The sequence below is a fragment of the Rattus rattus genome, chromosome 8, assembly GCF_011064425.1.
Source record: "Rattus rattus isolate New Zealand chromosome 8, Rrattus_CSIRO_v1, whole genome shotgun sequence".
NCBI lineage: Eukaryota > Metazoa > Chordata > Mammalia > Rodentia > Muridae > Rattus > Rattus rattus.
In genome coordinates, this window is record NC_046161.1 from 20,458,490 (window position 1) to 20,484,680 (window position 26,191).

Here is a 26,191-nt window from a genome sequence, read left to right on the forward strand (position 1 = left end):
AGGAGATGGGGTGTGGGGAAAGGGAAAATTCAGATCAAAGCCTCAATCAGACTTGAAGAATGTCAGTGCTCTACTGTACTGGTGTAACCACAGTGAACAGCACACTATGGATTTAAAATGTCTCTAAGAATACTTTTAATATCGTTAATCACAAAATGTTAGTAATTATTTTGACTAATAATCTACAATGTATACACAGATCATATAATTATTATTTTTCAATTAAAAATACACTGAAAGTTAATCAATCTATCTGCTTAGTAACCATGAGTTAATAAATCTTTAGTGGTTCCATTTAATGCACACTGGGATATTATAATTTCCTGCTAGAAAAAATATTGGGAAGATTATCAAAATTGTTTTCAGTGTTCTAAGAACTGTTTTCAAATTTTATATAAGCAAGATAATCATGCCAATAAGTAATTAGTCTCATGTGGATTTGTATTTTAATCTTAGTCCAGTTAACAATATCCAAGAGACTCAATATTCCACTCCAGAGATACCTGCTTGCCCATGTTCTCTGCTGCCCTCGTCAAAATAGGCAGGAAATGGAAACAAGCCAACCCTTCACCTGATGGATGAATCATCAAAGTATGGGACATATGCACTAGAATTCTGTTCAGTTGCAAAGAAAATTAAATAAAATTAGCAAGTAAATGGATAGAACTAGGCAATACTGCACTGAGTGAGGTCACCAGACCACAGAGACCATGTGTCCTCTCTTAGCTCCAAGTGTGTGTGTGAAGAAGCAAGGGAGAGCTCTAGAGATGGGATGGTAGGAGGCAGGGACTACAGAGGAAGTGATGGGAATATAGAGCACAGATAAGGAGAGGTAACACTAAGAATGTTTGCAAAAGTCACAGGGAAAACATTTTATAAGCAAACTTAATGTTTGTGTGTATACAAGCCTCTGTGTGTGTGTGTGTGTGTGTGTGTGTGTGTGTGTGATGCAATTATGCCACATGGGGTGATGATGTTAGCCCTAATACCTAATAAAACCCCGGAACCCCATGTACAGGAAGCTTCCCTGCACTTTGTTGAGCAGAGGATTAAGGAGTCTCCAGTATGGCCATTTATTTCCATTGCCTTTGGTTGCCTTCCAGAACTTGAAGGTAGACCCTATTGACAAAGACACCACAAACTTTGGACAAAAGTTTTGGAGAACTGTGATGCAACTGGACTGTCAGCCTCCTCCCTGAGGATTGGTTCCACAGTATCAGAAGGTGATATATAGGCTGTTGAGGAAGAGAAGCCATTAGCGGTCCTAGCCAGCTGAAAAGCCCATAGCCAGCACAATGCTGGGAGGACAGATGTCCACAATGGTGCAACACGGCCACTTTTATCTTGGCTATAAACAGCAGCTAGCAAATTAGACTTGGCCTGCTAAACAGGAGGGAACTAATAACATAAATCTAGCCAACTACCTAGGCTGGAAAGGTCACAGACCTGAGAAGAGAACCTACTGCTGCCATTTTCCTAAACCAATATAACTTCTAACTATTCTACAGTCTTATCCTTACGCCAGAAGGCTAAGTGGAGCTCTCGCCACCACAGAGCCTCTTTACAGAACAAATGGGGATGGTTACAGAGACCCTCAATTGATCAAACTGCAGAGTTAAATGACTGTGGGATACCCAACCCCAACTGAGAGATCTGCAGTACGACCCCTACACCTCAGACTCATGAAAACTCATAGAAGAGGGGACAGAAAGACTTGAAGAACCAAAGGCCTGGGAGGACTACTTCTAAGTAGTATCTCCTAGACATGACAGAGAAAATGCACCTAAGAAATGTCAACACTGTGGTTGCCTGAGATGAGACAAGCATAGTGACAAGCCAAGTGACGTGCATGTTGTCCCACCCCAATATGAAGCACAACACCTGACCAGTAGCTCCTAAAACAGAAAGAGACCATTTCCTGCACAGATGAACATACAAGCAGTTTGTCTAATATAAACAATGCTAAATGGACTCCATATGTGTGTATTCAAACACAGAAACACACAGTGTAACACACACACACCAATGTAATTACACATTATAAGTGAGAAGGACACAAGAGGATTTGAATGGGTGAGAAAGGAAAGAAGAATGCATGTTAGATATTGAAGTTCTCAAAAATAGGTAAGTGTATTTAAGAAGCGAGCATGGATAAATATGCTGTGGTGGTTTTAAAGGGTTAATTAGACCTGGCCTTCAAGACACTATTTCCATCTACCTTCACTTCCTTTTCTAAAGTGAAATTTTGAAAATTTCAAAGGCTTTTCATTTATATGTGAATACATTCCTAACAGTATTTTTGTATAAAACATTTATCATACATAGTAATTTTTAAGTCTCTGTGGAAAAAGCTAAGCGATCCTATTTCACAGAATAAGGAATTTCTAACATTACAGTTTAAAGCAGTGAGGCTGGAGCAATGGCTGAGCAGTTAAGAGCAGGTGCTCCTCTTACACAGGCCAGCAGCTTAGTTCCCAGACCCACGGCAGAGATCCACAACTGCCTCTGCATTAACTCCAGCTCCCAGATCCGATGTCCATTGGCCTCCACGAGAACACTCTCTCTCTCTCTCTCTCTCTCTCTCTCTCTCTCTCACACACACACACACACACACACACGCACACACGCACACACGCACACACACACAATGTTGAAGAGCATACAGTACTAGTTGATTTTATTTTGTTCCTTGTGGTGCTAGGGACTGAATTAAGGCCCTTGCAGATGCTAGGCAAGTACCCCATCATAAGCTATAGCCTCCAGCCCTATACAGAGGAGTCCTTTGTTCTCTCTCCATCCCCCACCCCACCCCAATTTCTTTTGTTTACAGAGGCTTCTGACAAATCAGTTAAGAGAAGCATTTTTGTTTTCCTTCAGTGGCTTATTATGAACACTGTGTAAGCTCACTTTCCCTACATCCTCAAGTGCTGCTTCTTTCCGTTTGCCATTTTCCTTTCCTAGTGGCTGAGATTTTTCTTTCCCATTCTAAGATCTTTCTATGGTATTTATTTATCCAGCTTTAACCTGTGGTAACTACCTTGCCAGGAGAATGCCAACATGGGCACTTGTGACACTTGGCTTTTCCCACTGTCTCTGTTCAACATGGAATCCATAACTATAACTATGGATTATAACCCTGTAACTATTCTCTGTAACCCTGAACTATTCTCATCTTCTGACTTTCACAGTGTCCTCCTACAACCTGGGCTCCACCATCTTTTGTTTAAACACCATTTTTATGTATTTTGAACATCTTCTCCTCCTTCACCTCTGTAACTGCACTTCCCCTACTCCCCCAACTTAGAGGCCCGCCACCGAGAGTCAAGTCCAGTTTGTGCTTGGATTGTTTTGGGACTGGGGCCTGCCCTGTGGACATGGCCTACCTACCAGAGAGTCATGTCATCAAAATCCTGATGCTCCCTCTCCCTGAAGCTCCTCTGCCAACGGTGGGATTTGTTGCCCACCTTCTCCACTCTACGCTGGGAGTCTGTCAGGTTGTAGCTTGCAGGGGTCTTGTACCTGCTGTCATAATCACTGAGCTCACACATGCAACTACGCTGCAGTGGGTGAAAAATACTATTTCCTTGATGTTAACCACAACCTCCAGCTCTTCCAGCCTTTCTACCTGCTCTCTCTGGCAGACCCCGAGTCTCACTGGGGAGGATATGCTATGCACGTCCGTCTAGGGGTGAGCATCCCCAGTATCCATTCTTTTCCACAAGTACACAGCACCATTAACCTAGAGCACAAAGTTTTGGTCTTACGACAAGGAAACACTTGACAAACAGCGAAGTTACTGACTTTCCTCGTCTTAGTGTCCCACAATGACATAATAAACAATAAGACGCAAGCCCCTCCCCCTGATTTATCCTGGAATGCAGGTCCTCTCCATGGCCACTCATGATACTGAAAAGCTCTGTTCCATTTTCACATGATTCAGAGTTTAAGGGTTTCAAATTATTTTTCAAAATTGTATTGATCCATTCGTACTGGATATTATTTTGGGCAACTGGGGAACAAACCCAGTGTTTTGAGAATACCAGGAAAGTACGTCTACCCTCGAGCAATGCCCCTTGCCTTATGAACAGAACAGTTCTTCCATCAAGGCAAACATTTCTTTGTACTATCACCTGTGGGAAAAATTTTTACAGTACACCAAATATTACCTTAGATCCACTACTAAGACAACTAGCTCGTGAAAATAGAACTTAAAGCAACTGACAAGATACATCTGTATTTTGGCATGTGAATAAATATCTCTTCGAAGGAAGTTAAGTGCTGGGGCAGAAGACGGCTCAGCAGGTCCAGGCTCCCGAAGTCGCTGAGCCCACACCCCATCCACAGAGCACACATCTAAAGGCTGTCCAGTGCCGTCACGTGAATGCTATGCTGTACGCATCCCTAAAGACTCACAGAATGAACAATACAATTTGTTTCACAATGCAATGTTCTACAAACATTACTAGGTACCTTTTCCAAAGAAAATGGTATCTAACTAAACATATTTTGAATAAACTGGTAAAAAATGTCAAGAGGAAAAAAAAAACAACCTAAAAAAATCAACTAATCTTTTTAGAATTGAAGATTTTAAGAAACAATGTTCCTACTACTTGGAATGAATGTAAGGAAACTGTAAGGAAGAGAACTAATAACCCAGGACACCATGAGGGGCACAACGGCCCTCTGTGCTCAACAACAGTGCCTTTCTCCGGGACCTCCACATTCAATAGCCTAAGCCCCAGCATCCTCCTCTTACCATACAACGCTCCTTTCTCCATTAGTCAGCAGTCATTTACCATTCCACACACCATTCTCAGAACCAGCTTTAAAACATCCCATGGTCCGGGCTATTACAATGTGCGGAATCCAGTCAGGAAAAAGGCGAAGCCCTCCTTCTCACCACTGGCCCAAACCCAAACTGTAGCAGTGCACGGTTGCTGCCGCGGTCACACTCAAACACTCTAAGTCAAGGCCACTCTGTGTCTCGTTCCTCAGGCTTCAAACCTGTGTGTGTTCAAAGACTGGAGATACTCCGGGCAGGAAGAGAAAAGATGGAGACATCTCACATGTCATTTTCTTTCCCCTGCAAACATTTCCGTGAGAAGTCTAGACAGACATGTCACTAGAAAGGTCATTGAAAGTATCATTAACTCAGGAGAAGGAATGAAGTGAAAATATGGATTTATTAGAATTTCATCTGAAAACTATTAGTGATTAATAAAACTACCAATTGAGCATATGGGATCATCTGATTTATGTAATAACTCTATGACATAAATAACATCATGACCCCATCTAAAAGCAGAGGAATGCACAGACAGATTAACTGACTTGCCTAGGTGTCACAGATAATAAATGGAAAAGCTAGGGTTTGAACCCAGGCAGCATAGATTCAGAGACAATGCACTTGACAATGGTGCTATCTTTGCACAGCCTTGGATAGTTACATATTTATAGGTTTGTCAAATAGTCTTCATAGGATATTTAACCCTAACATAAGAATCACTGGCTTTAAAATCAGACTGCTTGCTCAAATCAGTAAGACTCTGTCACCTAAGAGACCACTAGCATTTAAATTTGGGTCAAAATAACTGGATCGAATGTTTAAGAACCACCATTACAGATTAAATGTAAGGAAATGAATCAGAAGCAGCTGGTATTCCAGTAGTGATTCTGACTACTTACCTCTCCATGATTGAAAAAGAAGCACAGCACTGTGACCAGGCCTCCCAATCGGCTGCCACTGCAAAAGAGGGTAGGAAAATGTAACTCACTGCCTGTCAGAAAGGTAGGTCAATCCTTATCTGAACCTTAAAACAAAGTACCACGATAACCTGCCACCGACACAGACGGCTTTGTCACAAAAGACCTCTCCTGAGCTTGTTTATAAAATGCTTGATTTCTTCCAAACTATCACTGGTCAAAAGAACTTACACCTGACTGAGATGAGAAATGCCCATGACCCAACTCTTGAGACACAGACAGGAAGAGCAGGAGTTCAAGGCCAGGCTTAGCTACACAAGAATATCTGGTGTCAGAAAAACAAAAACAACAACTTTAATTACCACCCACAAAATATGCATACTCCTGGGTTTAGGGGATGGGGGACTGAGAGACATCATTTAAGAAAGTCAGTGGCATTTTGCATGGGTCTCCTTCTAAACCATTCTCTATAATCATACACGTTCTAGTCTGTGCCATTCACATCTACTTGATATTTGCTCTTTTCTACTTTATTATTATTATTTTTAATCATTACTTGTTACCAAAGACATCTTTAACTATTGCACAGTCTCCGAGCACAGCAATTCCTACATTTCTTCTTAATGGGTGTGCAGATATTTTCAGCCTCTTGCTAGGTTGCATGTTTACATCTTGGGAATGCACATGCTCCTGTGTCTCTTCCCCCAGGAGACCAGAGTGACCCATGTTGCTAAGCGCCTGGTCACTCACTCCAGAGGCAGAGCCCGAGCCCACACTGTCATCTGAACTTATATTTCCCTCCTTGTTTGTATGGAAGACTACTGTACTGTTCTCATGAAATGCACGTATTTCTTCCATGAGCTGCCCATAAGTACTCATGTTCTGACTGTGTGCTTCTCTGCTTAAAGACTGTGGGGATCAAATGGCTGTCTGTCATATGTGTCGCAAAGTACACTGACGTAATTCATAGTGTAATTCAGTTAGAACTCGAAAAATATTATGTGGGTAAGTATGTTAATAATTTTATTTGTTCTTCATGGCCTGCCCTGTCCATGAAGGTTCTTTCCATTTAAAAATTTATAGATAGCTACCTAAAATTTCAAGTACCACGTGTTCCCACTTAGATCTTTTATCTGGAGAGCTCTAATCTATTCTCTTCAAAGTCACCATTCATGCCAAAATACCAAGCAAGAAATCCTTCCTTTCTCAGAGAAATGCAACCCAGGCTGTCTCAAACAGTAATTTCCTACAATCTACAACCTTTTCCATTGCATCAATTGATTTAATTCTGTAATTCTTTCTGTCACATGGCACCATTTTTATCCTGTAAGATTCTGGTTACTTTACTATGCCTAAGGAGAACTCCCCACGCCCAGCCACTCATAGAGACAGTTTTCTGTGATCCTCAGCAACTCATTCTGCAGAGTATGAGCTAACAGCCCCCTTTTCAAAACAAATGTTGTTTTTCATCAGAATGGCACTGAGCTTATATACAATTTGTGATAGACTGTTCTGCCTGTTAAATCACTAAAGACGCCACTCACCGTTTATTTAATTTTAATTATATCATGCCAAAGAAAGTTTTGTGAACATCGAATCAGTCAAGTACTAAAGATAATCCTTCCATAAACACAGAGAATGTGTGAAATCTGACCGTGTTGGTTGTTTTCACACATTTAGAATGTGCCAGGTCACATAAGCCAAGGAAAACATGCCGAAGATGTGATGTAGACAGCCAAAATGCTCAATTTTATAAAAAATACACAGTAGTCTGACTGTACAGAGAGTATGTTATTTCTTATGTTCCTATAGCAATGGGCCCTGGAGACAACTCTTTCTCTGATTATAGTAAAACACATAAAACAAAAAGAAACATTTAAGAATTTTAAAAATTCCCTTTTTAAGATTTCCTTTGAGCAAATCAGAAACCAAGCTAAACTTTTCTAACTTTAGTTTTTCTTAATGAAAAAGCAGAGGGAGACAAAACAGGAAAGAGGTGCAAAGGCTGACCAATCTCGGGCTGGTACTGCCATAGCTGTTTACCCTTCCCAGCTGTTACCAGCCCGAGGCTGGAGGCTCGGGGACTGGGCGCTCTCCAAAAGACACATCTCTCTCACTAAACTGCACAGTACAGGTTCCAGTCCCACACCTTCTGTCTTCTGTGCCTAGCTACCCGGGGAGGCAGGTTTTTCTGACCCACTTTCACAATGTGCCAAGCTGGGTGGTGGAGTAGAGCTGGCTTGTCTATAAGGAACAATTTGAGTTGCAATCGCTATTTAATGATGTGACTTGCAAAAACAAAAATCAAAATTAGTGTCCCTAATACTAAGCTATGATTCTGATCTGCCACAAAAATGTTACTTTGCTAACCAGTAAAGATGTGGTAATTAAGATATTTAAACTTATTTAATTTTCCCTATTACAGTTGAGGTCTCAGTTTTCCTCTTTTGCAATATCACTAACCATCAAGAGCATGAAAACCACCACTGTGCAAATTTATAAAATGTGCTAAGCTTCCTGAACATCTGTCGTCTCCACTCAATAGACTTTACTCACCTTTTCTTATGTGGTCTATGTGGTGTGTGTGTGTGTGTGTGTGTTTGTGTGTGTGTGTGTGTGTGTGTGTGTGTGTGTGTGTGAGAGTGATTAGTGGTCGACATTAGGTATCTTCTTTTGTGACTCTCCACCTTCCTGTTTTGAAACAGGATCTCTCAGTGACCCTGGAGCTTAGCAGACTAGCTGGCCAGTGAGCCCCAGACATCCATGTCCACCTCCCGAGCACTGGGGATTACGGATGTGTGCTGCTGTACTGCATGACTTTTTACAGAGCCTGAGTTCAGGTCATCGTGCTTGTGCAAGTAAGCACTTTATGGACTGAGAAGTCTACCTGGCCTCTTTAATTACCCTTTGAGCCTCAATGATTTTAGATAGAAAATTAAGGCAGGGCATTAAAGCTTAAAATTTAAAATATCCATTAAAAATAACTCCTAGTTCTGAAATTGAATAATTCTATAATCTTTCTTACTCTTCGATTTCTAAAAACTGAAATTGATTCTCAAATTTTAATGGATTTTATTAATCCTATGATAACAAATGTTAATTTGTTCTCTGTAGTACTACATACAAAATATAGTATTTGGAGAAAAGAAAAACACATTCAGGGTTTCAAAGCTATAGTAAATAACATGTGGAATAAGTTTTCTTATATAAACACTGAGTACATAGGAAAGAAACAACTGTGGAAGCTAAATAGAGAATCTTCAGTCCAAGTGTGGGAACTAAGTCTCTGACTTCTTGCTGGCCTAGTGAAGAAAACAGCAGCTAGGCTTGAGTGGAAAGCCTTCTCCCTACAGTGATGGAACTCAATGGAATCATAAATACAGAGAAGAGCTGGCCAGGGAGAGGGCTCTTGCCTCTCAAGCATGGTAACCTGAGTTCAAACTTTTGAACTCACACAAAGGTAAGAGCAGAGAGGCAACTCAATGGGTTTCCTCCTTTCTCGAACCATGGCGTTACATGTCATGTGCACATATGTACACAATAATAATGATTTTAAAAGGAGAAAAAAGTAAAGACAGGGATGGAAATAACAACTAAATAGGGTTTTAAAAAGTATTCTCTGCTTGGCCCTGTCCAGGTCTCCAGCTTATCTTATAACTAGTTAATGTCGCTGCTTTAACTGTGTCTGCAGGCATTTAACCAAACCTCCCTATCACCTGACAGGAACCACACACTTACCAGACCAAGCCTTGCCATGGCAGACCCTCAGGAATGGCAGCTGACATAGACACGTGCATGTATGGCACCCATCCAGCAGCCTGCGGTGTTCTCTGGCTTGCCATGCTTGCTGTCAAACATGCCAATGTTGTCCCTAGCCACTTGCCCAGACGTAGGTGCCAATTCATGGTCAACAGTATGTGGTCAGTGGAGTCTCTGCACACTAGAGGCCTTTCCACTGTGCCCTCCTCAGGGGAGCTCTCACTGTGCTGCCCAGCAGCCTCTTGACAGGGGCTTCCTCCTGCAACTGCTGGAACCACCATGTCTTTGGTGTGGTTGCTTCCCCGGAGACTCCCCAGCTTTGCCTGCCAATGTCTGCAGTCTACACACTTCCTTTATAGCTCTCCCACACAGTAGGCCAGGCTGCCATCCTCCACCAGGCAGAGGGCTACAGCCTCACGGCCTCCTTTTCCCAGGCTTGTCACCTTTCTCTACACATAAAAATGTGCTCAGGTGGCCACTGTCCACAAAACTCTTCATAAATGAACTGCACAAGCCACCTCTGTGTTCCCAAAACGTGTCTACCATTCTATGTCTCAATGCCAATCTAAACATCAGCACATGTTCAAATATCTGCACTTGTCTGCCATGTCTCAGGCAGCCTCAATGCCCACATGGAATACAGTGTCTGTGAGAGTGTGGTGAGGGCAAGGCTGATGCATTAGCTGGGCAGCCAGTGTTCTGAGGCTTCGTGTGTGGAATGACAGTGATGGAGAGGAACGTGCATGGACTTGAGATGCTCTGACCCATTCGGATTAGAGCCAAGGGCAGAGGAAAGAAAGCCAGAGGTACCTCCCAGGAATAGGCATAGGCATTACTATGAACGAAGTGTCATTTGCTAAGACAGGGAAAGTCATACCAGGGAAAGAATTTGGAGAAAAGATGATAGTATTTTCTAACAACAACGTTCATCACTTTATGCATACCAAAGTGAAATACTTATCGTTAAATATTCATATACAACTGTTAAACCACATGGGTTGGACGAAAGATGTGACAGCAGGCCAAATTACTAGAACATTCAGCGAAGTACATAACTGGCCAAGGTTCAGACGGTGCAACACAGCCTATTTAAGACACACTTTACCAACTTCTGTGTGGGCGAGCAGTGAATGCCTGCATTAAGGTAAGGTGAGAAGTAGAAAATACCACATACAACTGCACAACAGGACAGGTATAGAGTAGAGAAAGTTAGCAGGCAGGAAGCAGTGTGGCACTGAGACACTGATAATAAGGAGCATTTCATTCTACCACAGAGCCTCAAAAGAACAGCTCATCAGGACCTGGAGCCGGATCATGGAGACACGAGACTGTAATGACTGCTCACTTCAGAAGTAAGGGGGAGATGAGTACAGATAAGTCTTCCAGGCCCTGGGGACTTCTCGAACACATCTAGAAATAAAATCGTGTTGAAAAAGTTTCTCTGCTACCATAGAGCCACTTTGACCTTCAGTGACCAAGGAGGCTGGAAGGAGAGAAGGGCAAATGACACACACGCTACGCTCTGAAGCCTGCCGGGGACATGTGCTGACGAAAGGGCACTTTTTGCTGACTAACTCCAGCTACAAAAACCAAAGAAACAGTGGAGAGTTGAGACGACACAAGAAAGAGGAGGAGCGCATCAGAGACAGATCACAGTGGCCTCAGGAACCCTAGTCAGCAGATATGAAATGGACAGAAATGCATGAGAAAAAAAAAAAATACATCAGTTCTAAGAAAGCTAGCTCAGCACACGGCGTGAAGGCAAAAAGAGGACCAGGAGAGCATGCGCTGCCTGGGCAGTGCGCACACTCAGTGTCATTGTTTTGTGTGGATGGCAGCACTATACAGGTATCCTGTCCACAGACCACACTCATGCAGGAAGGAAAACGGTTACGATTCCAAGTTTCTCCTTGCCGCTTGCTCTCCACATGCAGACACTGCTGAGGCACAAAAGAGGTGCATGCAGAAGAGTCTGGATCTCCTCTACAGACAGCTTTCCAGACTCACGGTGTCTGCTGGTCGAAAGTCCCACTCCCTTAACAGAATCATCTTCTCCAGCTCTAAAAGCTCTCTACATCCAAACTGTAACTGCTGCACTGAGGATCACCAGCCTCCTGCTGCACTGAGGATCCCAGGCTCCTGCTGCACTAAGGATCACCAGGCTCCTGCTGCACTAAGGATCACCAGCCTCCTGCTGCACTAAGGATCACCAGGCTCCTGCTGCACTAAGGATCACCAGCCTCCTGCTGCACTCTACTTAGAAAACGAGGAACTACAATTCAAGGGGAAATCAACCATAAGAAACAACACACACACACACACACACACACACACACACACACACACACACACACACACGCACATGCACAGTCAGAAGAAAATTGTAAATCCAGATTCTTTAAAAAGTTGAAAGTTTACTAAGGAACAGAAAGTATAACCGATAGAATGGGAGATAAAAACAATCCTAAAATTTTATTTTCAAAAAATTCTTATATTCAAACAAACTCACTTTAAAAGCAAGAGGGGAAACAACAAACCAGACAAAGTGTTCATGCAGACTAAGGAGAGTCATTGTCCAAGATGAAGGGCCCAGAATGCCACATACAGAATAAACTGTCATCTGCTACACTGAGACTTTTAAAGACGGATACAAAGGGAACAAACTGGGAGGGGGGTCAGAAGGAACTGATAGCATGCATCCCTGCTGTGCGGCAATTTTGGCCAAGATAAAAACCTCCACCTTGGACACAGAATATCTAAAGGAGGTAAAACACTCCATCCTGTAGAGAAGCTCATTAAGCCCAGAAAGTAAACTGAAAGACTTCAGGAAGTCCCTGAAACTCATCAAATTCACTAGGTGCCCCCCCTCCCCAAATACATATAACTGAGAGGCAAGTTGAGATCCCCTGAAAAGGCAGTTCAGATAAGCTGCCTGGGAGAAGCAGACCAGCTGAGCTACCTGGAAAGGATATTCTCTAGTATGCTGTGCTGTGTGCAGGCTGTGCAGTGTGCTCCAAGTTCCCAGCGTTATGAGCTGTCACCCATGCTTGTGGGAGCCATGGCAAAGCAGCTGTCTTTGCGTCGTTTCTACTCCTTTAAGTACCCCTCACCCTTATTCCTGTAAGTAACTGCAATCAAACTCAGTGGTTTAGCAAGCTGATTTCGGTGGAATCTTTAGGTGTTAGTCTGCCAGTTCCCTATCCAAGGTGAGTACATTGTCTATATCTTCCCTGAAACAGTATTACACAACAAAGCTGAGAAAAAAGCAAAACAAGCCTTCAATGTCTAAGGAAAGACAGAATCTGGAACAAGGCAAACAGCAATAGAGTATAAATAAATAAATAAATACATACATACATACATTAAGAAATATTCAAATCTGCAAGACATTTATTTTAAAATGATCTCTAGAATTTCTTGTTTGCAAATGACAAGAGAATGTGATTCTCCGAAATAAAGGATATATAAGAGGAGGCCACTACAGAATTCCAACTGAGGACAAATGCAAAGGTGACAACTCTCAGGACGGTGGATCCTGTGGGTAGCCTAGGCTGTGACACACAGACGAGGGGAGGCAGTCTAGAGATGGCCACCTAATGCAAGCAAACAGAGGGTCTCTAGAAAAGAAACACAGAGGTGCCAGGTGCTGAAATAAAAGGTAAAAATATATGAACTTAAGAGTTCGGTTGTAAAATTGGAGGATTAATCAGAATATAGAAAACCAGAGAGATCAAAATAATAAGCAATATTTTACACAATGAGTTTCACTTTTAGATTTTGGCGGCATTCAAAGATGCCACCTTACATGTTTATGCAAATACTCTAAGATATAAAAGCCAAATCTAGAATCTCTCTGGTCAGGTCAGGGACACTCAGTGTGCAATGACTACCACATCAGGTACACATCCCTCAGCACCAGGTTGTTAGGAGATACAGGGATGTTAGGAGATACAGGGATGTTAGGAGATACAGGGATGTTAGGAGATACAGGGATGTTAGGAGATACAGGGATGTTAGGAGATACAGGGTCGTTAGGAGATACAGGGATGTTAGGAGATACAGGGATGTTAGGAGATACAGGGATGTTAGGAGATACAGGGATGTTAGGAGATACAGGGATGTTAGGAGATACAAGGATGTTAGGAGATACAGGGATGTTAGGAGATACAGGGATGTTAGGAGATACAGGGATGTTAGGAGATACAGGGATGTTAGGAGATACGGGATCGTTAGGAGATACAGGAGATGTTAGGAGAGGAGATACGGGGATGTTAGGAGATACAGGGATGTTAGGAGATACAGGGATGTTAGGAGATACAGGGATGTTAGGAGATACAGGGATGTTAGGAGATACAGGGACGCCCGCTGCTCTGACATGCAAGTGACTGAGAAGCACAGGCACAGGAGAGTCCCAGATGGCACTGAACAGATATTCCTGTCAGATGGTATTGAACAATATTCCTATCACCACCACCCTGAAAAAAACTTGAAAGGTTTTGTTACTTTTGGTCTAAAAACCACTACAAGAAAAGCTATCTGTGAAACAGACTGCGGCAAACACTGAAACTAAAACACTAAAACTCCAGAGTCGTGGCTGAGTGAGAAACACTAGAGACTGAACCTGGGCTGGGCACATCACAGGGACCTGTAAGGTCACAAATGTACTGCAGCCAGCATGGCTGCTTCTCTTCCAGTTTGTGCTGTAGGTAGAAAGTCAATACAATGACACCAAGAAAAGAAGTCAACCAGAGAAAGGCTCCCATGATCACAAGCCCTGCGTGGCACTGAGAACAGAGCAGACGAGAGGCAGACGAACTGGATACATGTCAGTACTCAAAGGGTGGGCCTGCAGGTATCACGTGGGTTAGGAAGGCCTGTCTGCCTAACAACACCTCAGGCCTAGGACTGTGGAGACGTAGGAATGAACTGTGAGGCGGGAGGGCACACAAAGTCTGGACCCTTCTGAACGCCACTCAGCCTTCCTTACCTTAGGTGAAACTTTTTAAAAATAAAATAGCACTCTCCTTGAAAATAGAATAAACAGTTCTTTTGCCTTCATTACTCAGCACATGTAAATAATAAATTAAATAAAGCTATGGATAATTTAATTCCTATAGAAGGAACATTTAAAATTCAGAGCACACACTCTGAAGCTCTGTCTACATTCAAATTCCAATAAAGTAATTATTTAATATTATCTAAACCTCAGCTTCATCTAAAAACCAGCTTGGTGGCCCTAGACAGCTTAGGAATGGGAGCTGGTCACAGGAGTTGAAGGCAGAGTTGAGGGTTAGGAGTTTTTATTCTCAACCTCCAAGATCCAGGAACGGGAAAGTGGTCAAAGCGCAAGTTGACAGCAGTGACTCAATCTTCCCTACAGGACACTGCTTCCATTAAATGACAAGAAGTCCTGAGTTTAGGAAGCTTCCAGTCACCTAGCAGAGAAAGAAGGTTCATGAGGACGGGAGAGCAGCACTGCACTGCTCTCCACACTCCACCCTACATGACTGCACCCCATACTGCAACACTGTAGACTTACCCAGCAACACAAGCACATTTCCTCCAGTTTAACCAGCAGGACATCAAACTTGCACCCGCAGCCATCCAGCCAAAGTGAACAACAAGACTTGCCAAAGAAGCCTCTGTGTTGGTGGTGTTGAGATTGTGAGCAGAGAAACTGGGCTCGTTTTCTAGTTATCCTCAGAGACACCTTTGCGTAAGGTGGCAAGCTGACAAATCTACTTGAGGCTTACTAAAAATGACAGGATATACTGGACTTCAAATTGCAGGGAGGAATCTACACAGAATGGGGAGGGAGGGAGGGAGAGAGCGAGGAGAGACTGACTAGGGGCTTGTTTGTTCCAAGCAGCTTCTAACCAAGTGATGCTCAAGGCTTAGTGGCCTTGGGGGCATCCAAATGCCACTGCACAGAGAGAGGCCATAAGAGGGGAAAGTGGAGGGCGGGTAACCAGAAGCAGAAATGCCAGGAACCTCAGAGACAAGGCTAACTGTGGAATGATGGATAGCCCCTGTTGTCATACCCTAGAACCTGGGGTCAGGAGACAGGATGGAATGTAGTTTCTAGGATGCTGTTCTTCTGCCTTCCCAGATCTGTGCAATTTAAAGGGTAATTCCTAGCTTGGCTTATTGGCATCTGTGGGGACAGGCAACATGGCCTCTAGTTTGTGGTTACACAAGCAGCGAAGACAGAGCTGGAAAATGAGTGTATACTGGTAACGCAGGCAACGGATGGGCACCAAGCTCAGGCAGCACACGAGAGGTCAAAGGCCGTGAAGGAGGCGGTGCTGAAATAAGCTGGAGGCCTTGACCCTAGGAGAAGAAGGTGTTCTGATGCTCTGAACCTAAGCTGCTCCCTCGCCACCAGCATAGATGTAATGTAGACCTCGAAAGACGGCAACTGCAGACAGGGAAAGCATCACAGTATAACCCAGCACACATGGACGTGGAATACTGATACTCCTGGAGATGGTACAGGCTAGCATTTGCTGTAAAACATCTTCAGGAATGCCTTTGTGTGTGTGTGTGCATGTGCGTGTGCGTGCGTGTGCGTGTGCGTGTGTGTGTGCGTGTGTGTGCTCGTGCGTGTGTGCATGTGCGTGTGCGTGTGTGCGTGCATGCGTGCATGTGTGTGCATGTGCGTGTGTGTGCATGTGCGTGTGCGTGTGTGTGTGCGTGTGTGTGTGTGTGTGTGTGTGTGTACCTGCATTAAAGGACAGCGGACAACCTCTGAGGTGGGACAGCCTCGGGTAAGTCTTCAGGTGCTATCTATAATTTTTGTTTGGTATTTGAGAAAAGGTCTCTCGCCAGCCTAGAAATTGGCTAAGTGTGCTAGGTTGGCTGGCCAAGGAGCACAGGACCCACCCGTGTCAGCCTTCCCAGGGTTGGGGTGTGCCACCATGCCTGGCTCTTCGTGGCTGTTGCTGTGTGTCATGTGGTATAGCACTTTGGGTGAGAATGTCCCCTATATGCTCAGACAATTCAGACCTTGGCCGCAAGTGGCAGTGATGCCTGGAGAGATCCGATAACCTGTTGGAGAGTAGAGGTGGACTTTGAAAATCTATAGTTCACCTCCCTTCCAGTTTGCTCTCTTAGCTGCCTGCTTCTTCTGCAATGCCTGCCACCTGCTGGGATGCCTCCATGCCGGAACAGACGGTACCCCAGTAAGTGCTTTCTCCATGGTATATTGTCTCAGCCACAGAGAAACAACCAATACATGAGGGGTTAGGTGAAACGTCTGTCTCCAGGCTTGAAAAGCAAGGTTCCCCAGCCCCTAAAATACTCTTTCCATGAGGACAACTGGAGTGCCAACCTATAAAACTGATTTCAAAGCTCCTAGCAGGTGGTATACTCTAGTATCCTATAGTGCTGAGTGTCCATTGAATGCCTCTGGGGACAGATGGCACTTAGGGATCTTCTAAGAGTCACTCAACCTGAATCATGACCCACCGTCTGTTAACCTGCTAACTTCCTCACTCACCTGAGAGTAAGTCTGAAACAGCCTTGCACTGAGGCCTATCTAGCCCACACACAGCTGCAGCTTCAGTTGACCCTGAGCCCACGGGGAACATGGACCCTCAGGTCAAACTGTCAGCTTGCTGTCTGCTCCAGCTTCTGCCTCTCACGGGGGGATGCACTCCTGGATAGTTCCACCTATCTAAACCCTCTTACTCTTCAGGGCTGGGCTAGTCAGAACAAGCTTGTCCCTCCTCAGGGTCCCAGAATCCCTCCCTTTCCTGCTGCCACTGATACGCATTAGGCCACCATGCTCGCCTCTCTGCCTGCTCCAATCCTGTCATGGCCCACACTCTTAAGAACATGTATCTTAGGTGTTGACTGAACAACTGAACACACACTTCCTATACAGAGAAGTGTTTATTTACCAGGAAAGGTATGGCTGAAGATTAAGAAAGCTGCACATGGCAGTGCCACTAAGACCCCTTCAACAGCACCAGAACCCTCTATTCTCTGCAGATATCACCCCATTAGCCCTTGATACAAAAGTTACAACAAGCACAGTAAGAAATCACTGTGAGTGTTCCTCTAGTCAAGGCTGAGAGTCTTTCAACAATAAAAGCAGAGCTATCTGTGACACCTAACAGTAACCATGTTTGCTTTATCTTACTTAAATTGTCTCCTAAATACAGTAAAGTGTCTGTATTTTAAATCTACATAAATATATACTTATGTGTTTATAAATATATTTACCTACATATTTATGTTTATTTTAGAAATAATAGATGCACTTATATCTATAAGTACATATAAAATATTTATATAATATTTCTGGTTATATTTTTACATTTATATAATGTATATAATTATACATATGTAATTATATTATATAATACAATTTATTTACAGATATATATTTAATGTTTATTTATAAATATATTTATAAAACTATAAATTGCAAATATATTTCAATATGACCTAGTTGCTTCTCCATTTGATAAGCACTTATCAAGTAACTGCTGTGACCTCAAACTCCGACCTAAAAACATAGGTCTTCAAGCCGTTAAACTGAAAATGCAAAGAAGATAACAGGACCCTACAGGAGCCCAACTCCTTTCCATTAACTCAAGTGGAAAACCACATTCATATGCACTCAGTCCTGCACTAGTCAGTCAGCAAGCAGTAGACAGAAATGTCTCAGATCTTCTCAAGGTCATACAAGCTCAAGCGGCTGAGGAGATAGATGGCTCAGGCATTAAGTGCTTGCTTTGCAAACGTGAGGACCTCTGCCCAATCCATTACAACCCATGAGGAAAGGTGGGTCATCCTCACTTGTCATCCTAGCTCTCAGGAAAAGGAGACAGACGGATTCCCAGGGTTCGCCAGTTTGCTAGCATAGCCTACTTGGGGAATCACCAGCAAAATACCTAGTCTCAAATGTTTGGCAGTACCTAAGACATTCAACATGGTCCTCTGACCTCCAAACGCTTGCACTCACATAGGCCCACATGCACATACACACAAGTGAAATACAATAGTTCAGAGAAGCATACACATATTGCAATTTATCATCAAAATGCAAAGGAAAATACAAACGTAAGACCTTTAAAGACTATCATTACTTCCACTGCAAGAACTCTGCTTAACTATGAAGACAGGCAGACTGCGTGGAGTACACTTACCCTTTAACACTAGCAAAGCAATGGACATCACTATCATCTGATAAAAGTGACACTTTTCTATTTCATAAAAATGATGCATATTGCATATGGTCACAGGCCTGTGAACCATTAGCACTTACCACATCCGCCTACCATATCCTATTTAAGTCTCTAAAACATGGTTCTCAGCCTGTGAGATATGCCCCTTTGGGGGTCGTTTCTTACCAGATATTTATATTATAACTCACAACAGTAGCAAAATTATAGTTTTCAAGTAATAGTGATGTAATTTTATGGTTTGGGGATGACTACAATATGAGGAACTGTATTAAAGGGTCACAACACAAGGAAGGTTGAGAATCACTGCTCTAAAACAATCTGAAATGTGTTTACATAAGTATTTCAAAAACACTATTAAAATTGAGCAATAAGTTATCAATAATTACTAATAACATTATATTTTGCAAATACATTCGAAGATATCTTACCTTAAATATGTGCCATATATGAAGAATAGTGCCATCATTAATCCATTTAACATAAAAATTACAGCAACATAAAAGCAAGCAGGATCGCCCAGTCCTTTAAAAATAAACAAAACATATGTTCTAGCCACAAATTATGTTATGAGTCTGGCAATTTACATGAAACTGTGCTCACTGTGAAACGGTTGCCAGATAAATGGTTTCATTGGTTCCCATATGAAAACAGGACAGGCATGCAGATCAGTGATGAGAACAGCACTACTCAGCTATGCCGGTCTGCAGACAGGGCTGCAAGCCTGCTGATACACCTTAGGGAGGTAACGGGGTGGGCTGGGCTACAGCAGAGTAAGGCGGACGCAACAGCCCTGCCTCTGGGAAGATCGCTTCAGCAGCCACAGCCATCGGCCGGAGTGAAGCTACCCTGGGAAGAGCATAGCTACTTTGTGCATGTACCTTGCTATAAAAAAGCTCAAAATCCCTGGAAAGTGGGATCTAGACATTCCTGAATATTCTCTGAATACCTGAACTATTCCACCCAAAGACCAAAACATGACCAAAATAGCTTCCTGGTCAGTTCACTTTTCCCAGCCATGTGATTACCCTGTGACCATGGAAGCAAACCAGCCTACTCTAATTGTCGACTTGCAGAATCCAAGAACACAATAAAATGGCTGCTACTTATATCACTGAGATTGCAGTAAGTCTACTGCAGGCCAACAGACGACCAGACAACATGAAAAGGAGCTCACCCTCGCAGCTTTCGATTGGACTGAGTCCTTCTCCTCGGGTGACTGTCCAGCATATCTTGGTTTGAATACCAATCAAATCCATTATTTTGGTATAAATCCGGTACCAGCTGGCTAAAATCACCTTTTAAAGAAAATAAAGACATCATAAGAAATAATTTCCAAGCCAGGCAGTGGTGGCATACTCCTTTAATCCCAGCACTCGGGAGGCAGAGGCAGGAAGATGTTTCTGAGTTTAAAGATAGCCTGGTCTACAGAGAAATCCTGTCTCCATTTTAAAAAAACAAACAGAACAAAAAACAAACAAAATGAAAGGAAATAAGTTTTCATTACTAGGTATGTTTTGAGTTTTTCATAATTGTCAAACTGTCTTTTCATGCTGTTTGGCTCCTTCTATATCTAGTTAAGCAAGGTTCAGCCTCCCCAACAAGGACTGTAATTAAAGAGGCCCAGCCTCTCCCACAGACTCTTTGGGTAGTCAAGTCTTTTACTGGTGACGCACAGGTAAGAAATAAAAAATCTTCAAGATTAACATTTTTTAAAAAATATAAAATTCTACCAGGAAATATAAAAAACTTAAACAAAGTATGTGTATGTCTAATTTTTCAAGATGTAAATTCAAAGAGCACTACTGACTGCTCTTCCAGAGGTCCTAAGTTCAAATCTCAGCAACCACATGGTGGCTCACAACCATCTGTAATGGGATCTGCTGCCCTCTTCCGGTGTGTCTGAAGACAGTGACAGCGTACTTATATAATAAATAAATCTTTTTTAAAAAAGATAAAACAGGGGTTGGGGATTTAGCTCAGTGGTAGAACACTTGCCTAGCAAGCGCAAGGCCCTGGGTTCGGTCCCCAGCTCCGAAAATAAAAGAAAAAAAAAAAGATAAAACAATCCCAGCCAAAATCCCACTATCTTTGATTAATTTAGAGAAGTAGAAGAATAAAAGGGGAATGTCCTGGTGAATATAAAGGTCTCTCACGGAAAGTAACTAAAATAGCAGACACTGGCAGACGCATACCCACACTGATCAATGTCATACGTGAGGCAGCAGACAGAAGCTGATCCGCCCTCCAGGCAGAGGCGCTCCCAGCCCAGCCACTGACCACTCTACAGAACTGCTCTGGGCTGAAGAAAGTAATGTGCTCAAGGTCACACGAGGGAAACTGCAGCCTGTGATAAGCTAATCAATAGAAGTGATGTGTATTCAGGGGCCTTTGCCAAAGGAAGCATAACTGTGCTAAGCTATCCCAGCCCAGAGAAGCCATGGGATTCACTGGGGCTGGGCTTTTGAAGAGACTCCATCACAGCTCAACCCTGCTTCACTCCTTCTGCCTCCTCCACCCTCCTGCAGGTACAGCCCAAGGGTACTCCCTCATTCGCTGGCTACAAGCAAGTCTGCATTCAGAGCCCACTCTCAGGACCTCAATAAGGCAATACTGAGCATAAAATCCAAACGCAGGTGACAGTCGTTGGTAAGTCCACTGACTGTGCATTTAGAAGAGGAAGCTACTTCAAGTCAGTGTGAGAAGACGGGCCTGTCCTCAGCAGTTACCAAGACGAGTATAAAGAATATCCTTTTCTACAAATGCATCAACACAAATTCCAAACGAGTTAAAAATATAAACATACGTATATAACTATGAAGAATAAATATTTTACATGCATATTTAAAAGTCATAAGTTAAAAGATTCATGGGCATAAAATGTTGCATAGGAAAATATGTATCTATAGCTAAAAAGATAAATATTTCATTAATGTCATAATCATAACATCTTATGTATAAAAAATGAGTCTTTAAGAAACCCAATAGAAACAGATACAAGGGGGCATAAACAGGAATTCTTTTTCAAAGTAGAGATGGATATTTATATAGCACTGAAATGCATTCATATACATGAATTAAATAAAATGCACCAAGTACTTATAATTTCCTTGTCTATCAAAATCAGCAAGGATGCAAATCAACATTTCCCAAACTGCTGTTGGCAGGGATTCAATCAGTATAACCTATATGGAAGGCTTTTGGCAATATGCCCCCAAATCATTACAATGCACATTCTGCTGAACTGACGGGCTATATTCACAAGTTTATAGCTTTAAAAATGACTAAGTGTTTTACTGGTGGTTTCTATCAACTTGACACAAAGCTAGACATATCAAGAAGAGGGAATCTTATTTGAGAAAACACTGACAAAAGATTGACCTGTGAGCAAGTCTGTGGAACCTTTTCTTTGATTAATGATTGATGTGAGAAGGCCCAGCTCATGTGGGTCATTCCACTCATGGGCAGGTTGTGGGGAGCAAGCCAGAAAGCAACATTCTTCATGATCTCTTCTCCAGTTCCTGCCCTGCTTCCAAGTTCCTGCCTTGAATTCCCAGTTTGGTTTTTCTCAGTGGACTGGGAATATTAGATAAACTACACAAACCCTTTCCTCCCTAAGTTCCCTTTGGTCGTAGTGTTCTACTACAGCAGGAAACCTAAATAAGGCAGATGTGTATAATAAAGAGTCAGAGTCACGCAAGTTTGCTGCTACTTTGCTTAGAATATTCACAAGTGTGAAAAGTTCAGAGGTCTGTAAAAGATCATGTATACCACCATTACAAAAGGCACACCAGCAGCCATGGTGACACAGAGAACCCTGTTTTGAAATAAAAGTGGTGGAGAGGGTGGCTACAAACATCCCCCAAAGACAAAATGCACATGTAAAGACACTGCACACCCTGCAATCCCATGTGTGTAGCGTCTACCTGCATATGGTCACAGGAAATACTCGACAGCAGTACTTTGTGGGACAACACTGAACTATGGAGGGCATTCATACGGATTGATCAATAATCACTGGTCCAGAAGTGAAGTCCTCCCAGTAGAGAAAGACTGCAGACCCATGGTAATCAGACCTTAAGAGTTAGACTCCCATGTAATTTTTAGAAGGCATTTTTCATGAAGCATCACAGCGGTAACTCACCTCGGGGTAAAGGTTGAACCTTTTTAAGGTGTTGATAACAAGGGGGTACTCAGTTAGCTTGTCGTTCATTATCATCCACACCCCACTCAAAAACGACGGCGCCTCCACGATGGTCTTGAAGTAAGAATAATACAGCCCCTGAAAGAAGGACACACTCCAGTTACAATAAAAAGTACACAGTTACTCATCTTCTTAGATTACAAATATTTAAAAAGTACTGGTTTTGAAAAAGTGAGCAGCCAAGCAGGTAATAGCTACAATTAATTTCACAGGTTTCTGATCATTTATAAATTCTTAGGCGACAAAAAAGTACATTTTATAAGAATTTCATGATAATTAAAATAATCAAATGCAAAATAGCTTCAAAAATCGTATCAGAATTTAAATATGTATAAATGCAATTCAGCATATGCCATGTATGCAGAGTGTATTCAATACCCAAAGTTGAATAGATAAAGTCAGTCTTGTTTCCTCCACATTCACATTTAAAACTCTAAATGCATTTTTTAAAAAGACTGCACATTATCCACATTCCTATTAAACAATAATTTTACAGATCATTTTCTCCCACAGCAACACAGCGCAAGAGCTGACACTGGGGACCGGGAGGGGTGCATTTCGAGAGAAGTAGGAAAGTTTACTCTGACACGCTACTTTGAAAAGGGCTGTAGCAAAGCTGAAACGACATGAAACAAAAAAATATGAGGCAGGGCTGAGGATGGAGCTCGCCTGGCAGAGAACTCGCCCAGCACGCAGGGGGCTCTGAGTTGATGCCCACTACTACACACCCCACGCCATGAGTCCTGTGCTTAAGGAACTGAAGGCAGGAAGATCAAGCTGCTCAAGATCTTGATCCATGAAGGACAAAAGGACCAAGAGGACAGAAGCGGACACTGAAGAGCAGTGCATCAGTAAACCAAGGACACCCAGACAGGCAGAAAACAACAGTCGGCCTCATGGAGACTGCCTGGTCTGCCCCTTCTAGACTCTGGGACTGTCCGAAGCCAGATCCCCACTGTTTTCCTTCAACCTGGGTAGATACTGCTATGGCGGGAGCCCCAAACTACTGTACCTCCTGTCTCTTTCATTTTAGAAACATACTAACATGTTATTTAATCACAAAACACACAACTTAAACATTTATGTAGCAAAAATTTTAAAGGGCATTAATTATCAAATTGGAAGAGAATACTAAGTGACCCTACTGGGAGATCTACGTGGAACACAGCAATGCGTTGCATCGAGGCAGACTTCCAGAAAACTCTAAAACTCATTTAATAATTATATTTCTAGTACTGAGCTTGACATTTTTATTCTATTAAATAAATAATTTGAATATTCCCAGATTAAAACAAATTTAACACCAAGTAAAAAAAGATCAAATCCTAAATTTTTATTTAAAATTTTTAATATAAATTCATGAGTTACTGGTCTTTTTGATTTAAAAGAAGCAGTTTCCTAATTCTGCTCACTAAAAGGCCAAGTCTCCATGGCCTTTACAGTAGCAGCGAGGACCTGCGGCACAGAAGTCCTGGTCAGCACATGCCATCTACAGCTGAAAAGAGCCCAAGCTCCCTGGAAAACTGCCTGCTGCCAGCTGGGTAGGATATGTCATACAGCACCCAAAGGAAAGAAGCCCTGAACACCAAAGAAACACGAGTGAGGTCACACCGAGGTCAGCACAACCAAGTGCAGAGACTGGCCAGCTCCAGACACCAGAGGTTACACAGTACGTGCCAATCAGTCTACTGATTCTAACTAGAAGATGTGAGAGAATCAATTCATTTTTATGAGAAAAAGAATGGATCATTTTCTTGTCTTTCTTCTAACTAGTAAGCCTAGAAAAAAGCTGAAGCAATGTTGCAGGAAAATCCTTTCCAGGGTTACAAGTCAGCAAGTGCAGAAAAATAATGACAGTGTCTATACTAACAAGATGGGCTCTAAGACAACTCATCCAGACCACTCCTTAAGCTACTCCCCAGACTGAACATCTGAGAAGTCAACCAGTGCCCTGTGTGAACCTTGAGATGCTACAATTAACAGGGTCCAGCATCAGCTGTGAAGTAGTCCTTCGAGAAAGTAGCCATATTTTCCATTGGTCTTCAGAAAACACAGGATATGGGAACATAGAGAGAACATGAGTTACAGCCATAGACAAGCATATATAGCATACATGTATACTACATGTATGTTGAAGAACTGGCATATGTATATATAAATATATATAAAGAGGGAGTTACAGATTGTAAGGCCCAACAATCCAGCAGTAAACGTGAGTGCAGACAGTCTGCATCTTCAGTTAGGACAGCAGCTGCTACCAAGCACAGATCAGCTCATTCAAACATTTTTTTCATCTGATGGTGCTAAGGAATTGCTAGGGACAAAACGTCCTTTGAGTAACTTCAAATGTAGTAGCACAAAAGTTAAGTCTAATTTCCTTTAAACAGAGATGGGTAAGGAAATGTGGATGACTGTGTGCTGTCTGTTGTTGAAGCTACAAGATAAGGAGGCAGAACTGTCTACTCCTTTTATTTAGGAATGTCTTGTTGAAAATTTTCATGCCAAAAAAGCTTTAAAATATTTAGAGTCCCAAAATACTACAACGAACTACTACACACACACACACACACACACACGCACACACACGCACGCACACACACACGCACACACACGCACACGCACGCACACACACACACACACACACACACACACACACCCACACACACACACACACACACACACACACACACACACACACACACACACACACACACACACACACACACACACACAGAACTAACCATTTCAGTGCGGAAAGCCATCTCCCTTTCCAGCGTCGAGAGGTGAGAAAAATGCCGATCATTTTCAAAGAGCTGCGTTATGTGGCTCCTGGAAACATTAACACAAGGCAGCGGTGCCAGGCTGTGAGAGCTACTTCAAAAGCAAAGGAAAATCCTACAGATTGCAGACAGTTTGCAACAAGACTGAAAAACAATTGTATCTATATTTGTTTTCTATCAGGTTTTAACAATTCTACTGAAAGTCCTCGCCATAAGAAAACACATTCCAATTAGATTTTAACATTAAAATAAACCATAACGATATTTTAAGTGATGTACTATAAAAATATAGAACGCACTGAATGTGCCATTGGGTACCATTCAGAAACTGCCTGGTTCACAAAATTCATACATCTCTCCACCCAGAAGATTAAAAACATCAATCTAACATTCAAGATGTACACCATATTAATGTTAAGCAAATTAGAGTATCAAATATAGCCTCTTTAATAATAGATAACCTTATATAACAGCTTTATTATTCTAATTCTATCAATGAAACTAATCTTTCAGAAGACCATAGTACAAATAAGATACATCCATCCTTATGCTAT

General features: G+C 42.4%; 1 protein-coding gene across 1 annotated transcript in view; it reads right to left on the reverse strand.

The window, feature by feature from the left end:
- Dpy19l1 (dpy-19 like C-mannosyltransferase 1) overlaps window positions 1-26,191 on the reverse strand; it is an 88,752-nt gene that overhangs the window by 45,431 nt on the left and 17,130 nt on the right. The window contains 5 exon segments of the mRNA XM_032909477.1: window positions 5,686-5,743; window positions 19,085-19,178; window positions 19,831-19,951; window positions 22,798-22,935; window positions 25,599-25,686. Of these exon segments, the coding sequence (XP_032765368.1) occupies window positions 5,686-5,743; window positions 19,085-19,178; window positions 19,831-19,951; window positions 22,798-22,935; window positions 25,599-25,686 (499 nt within the window).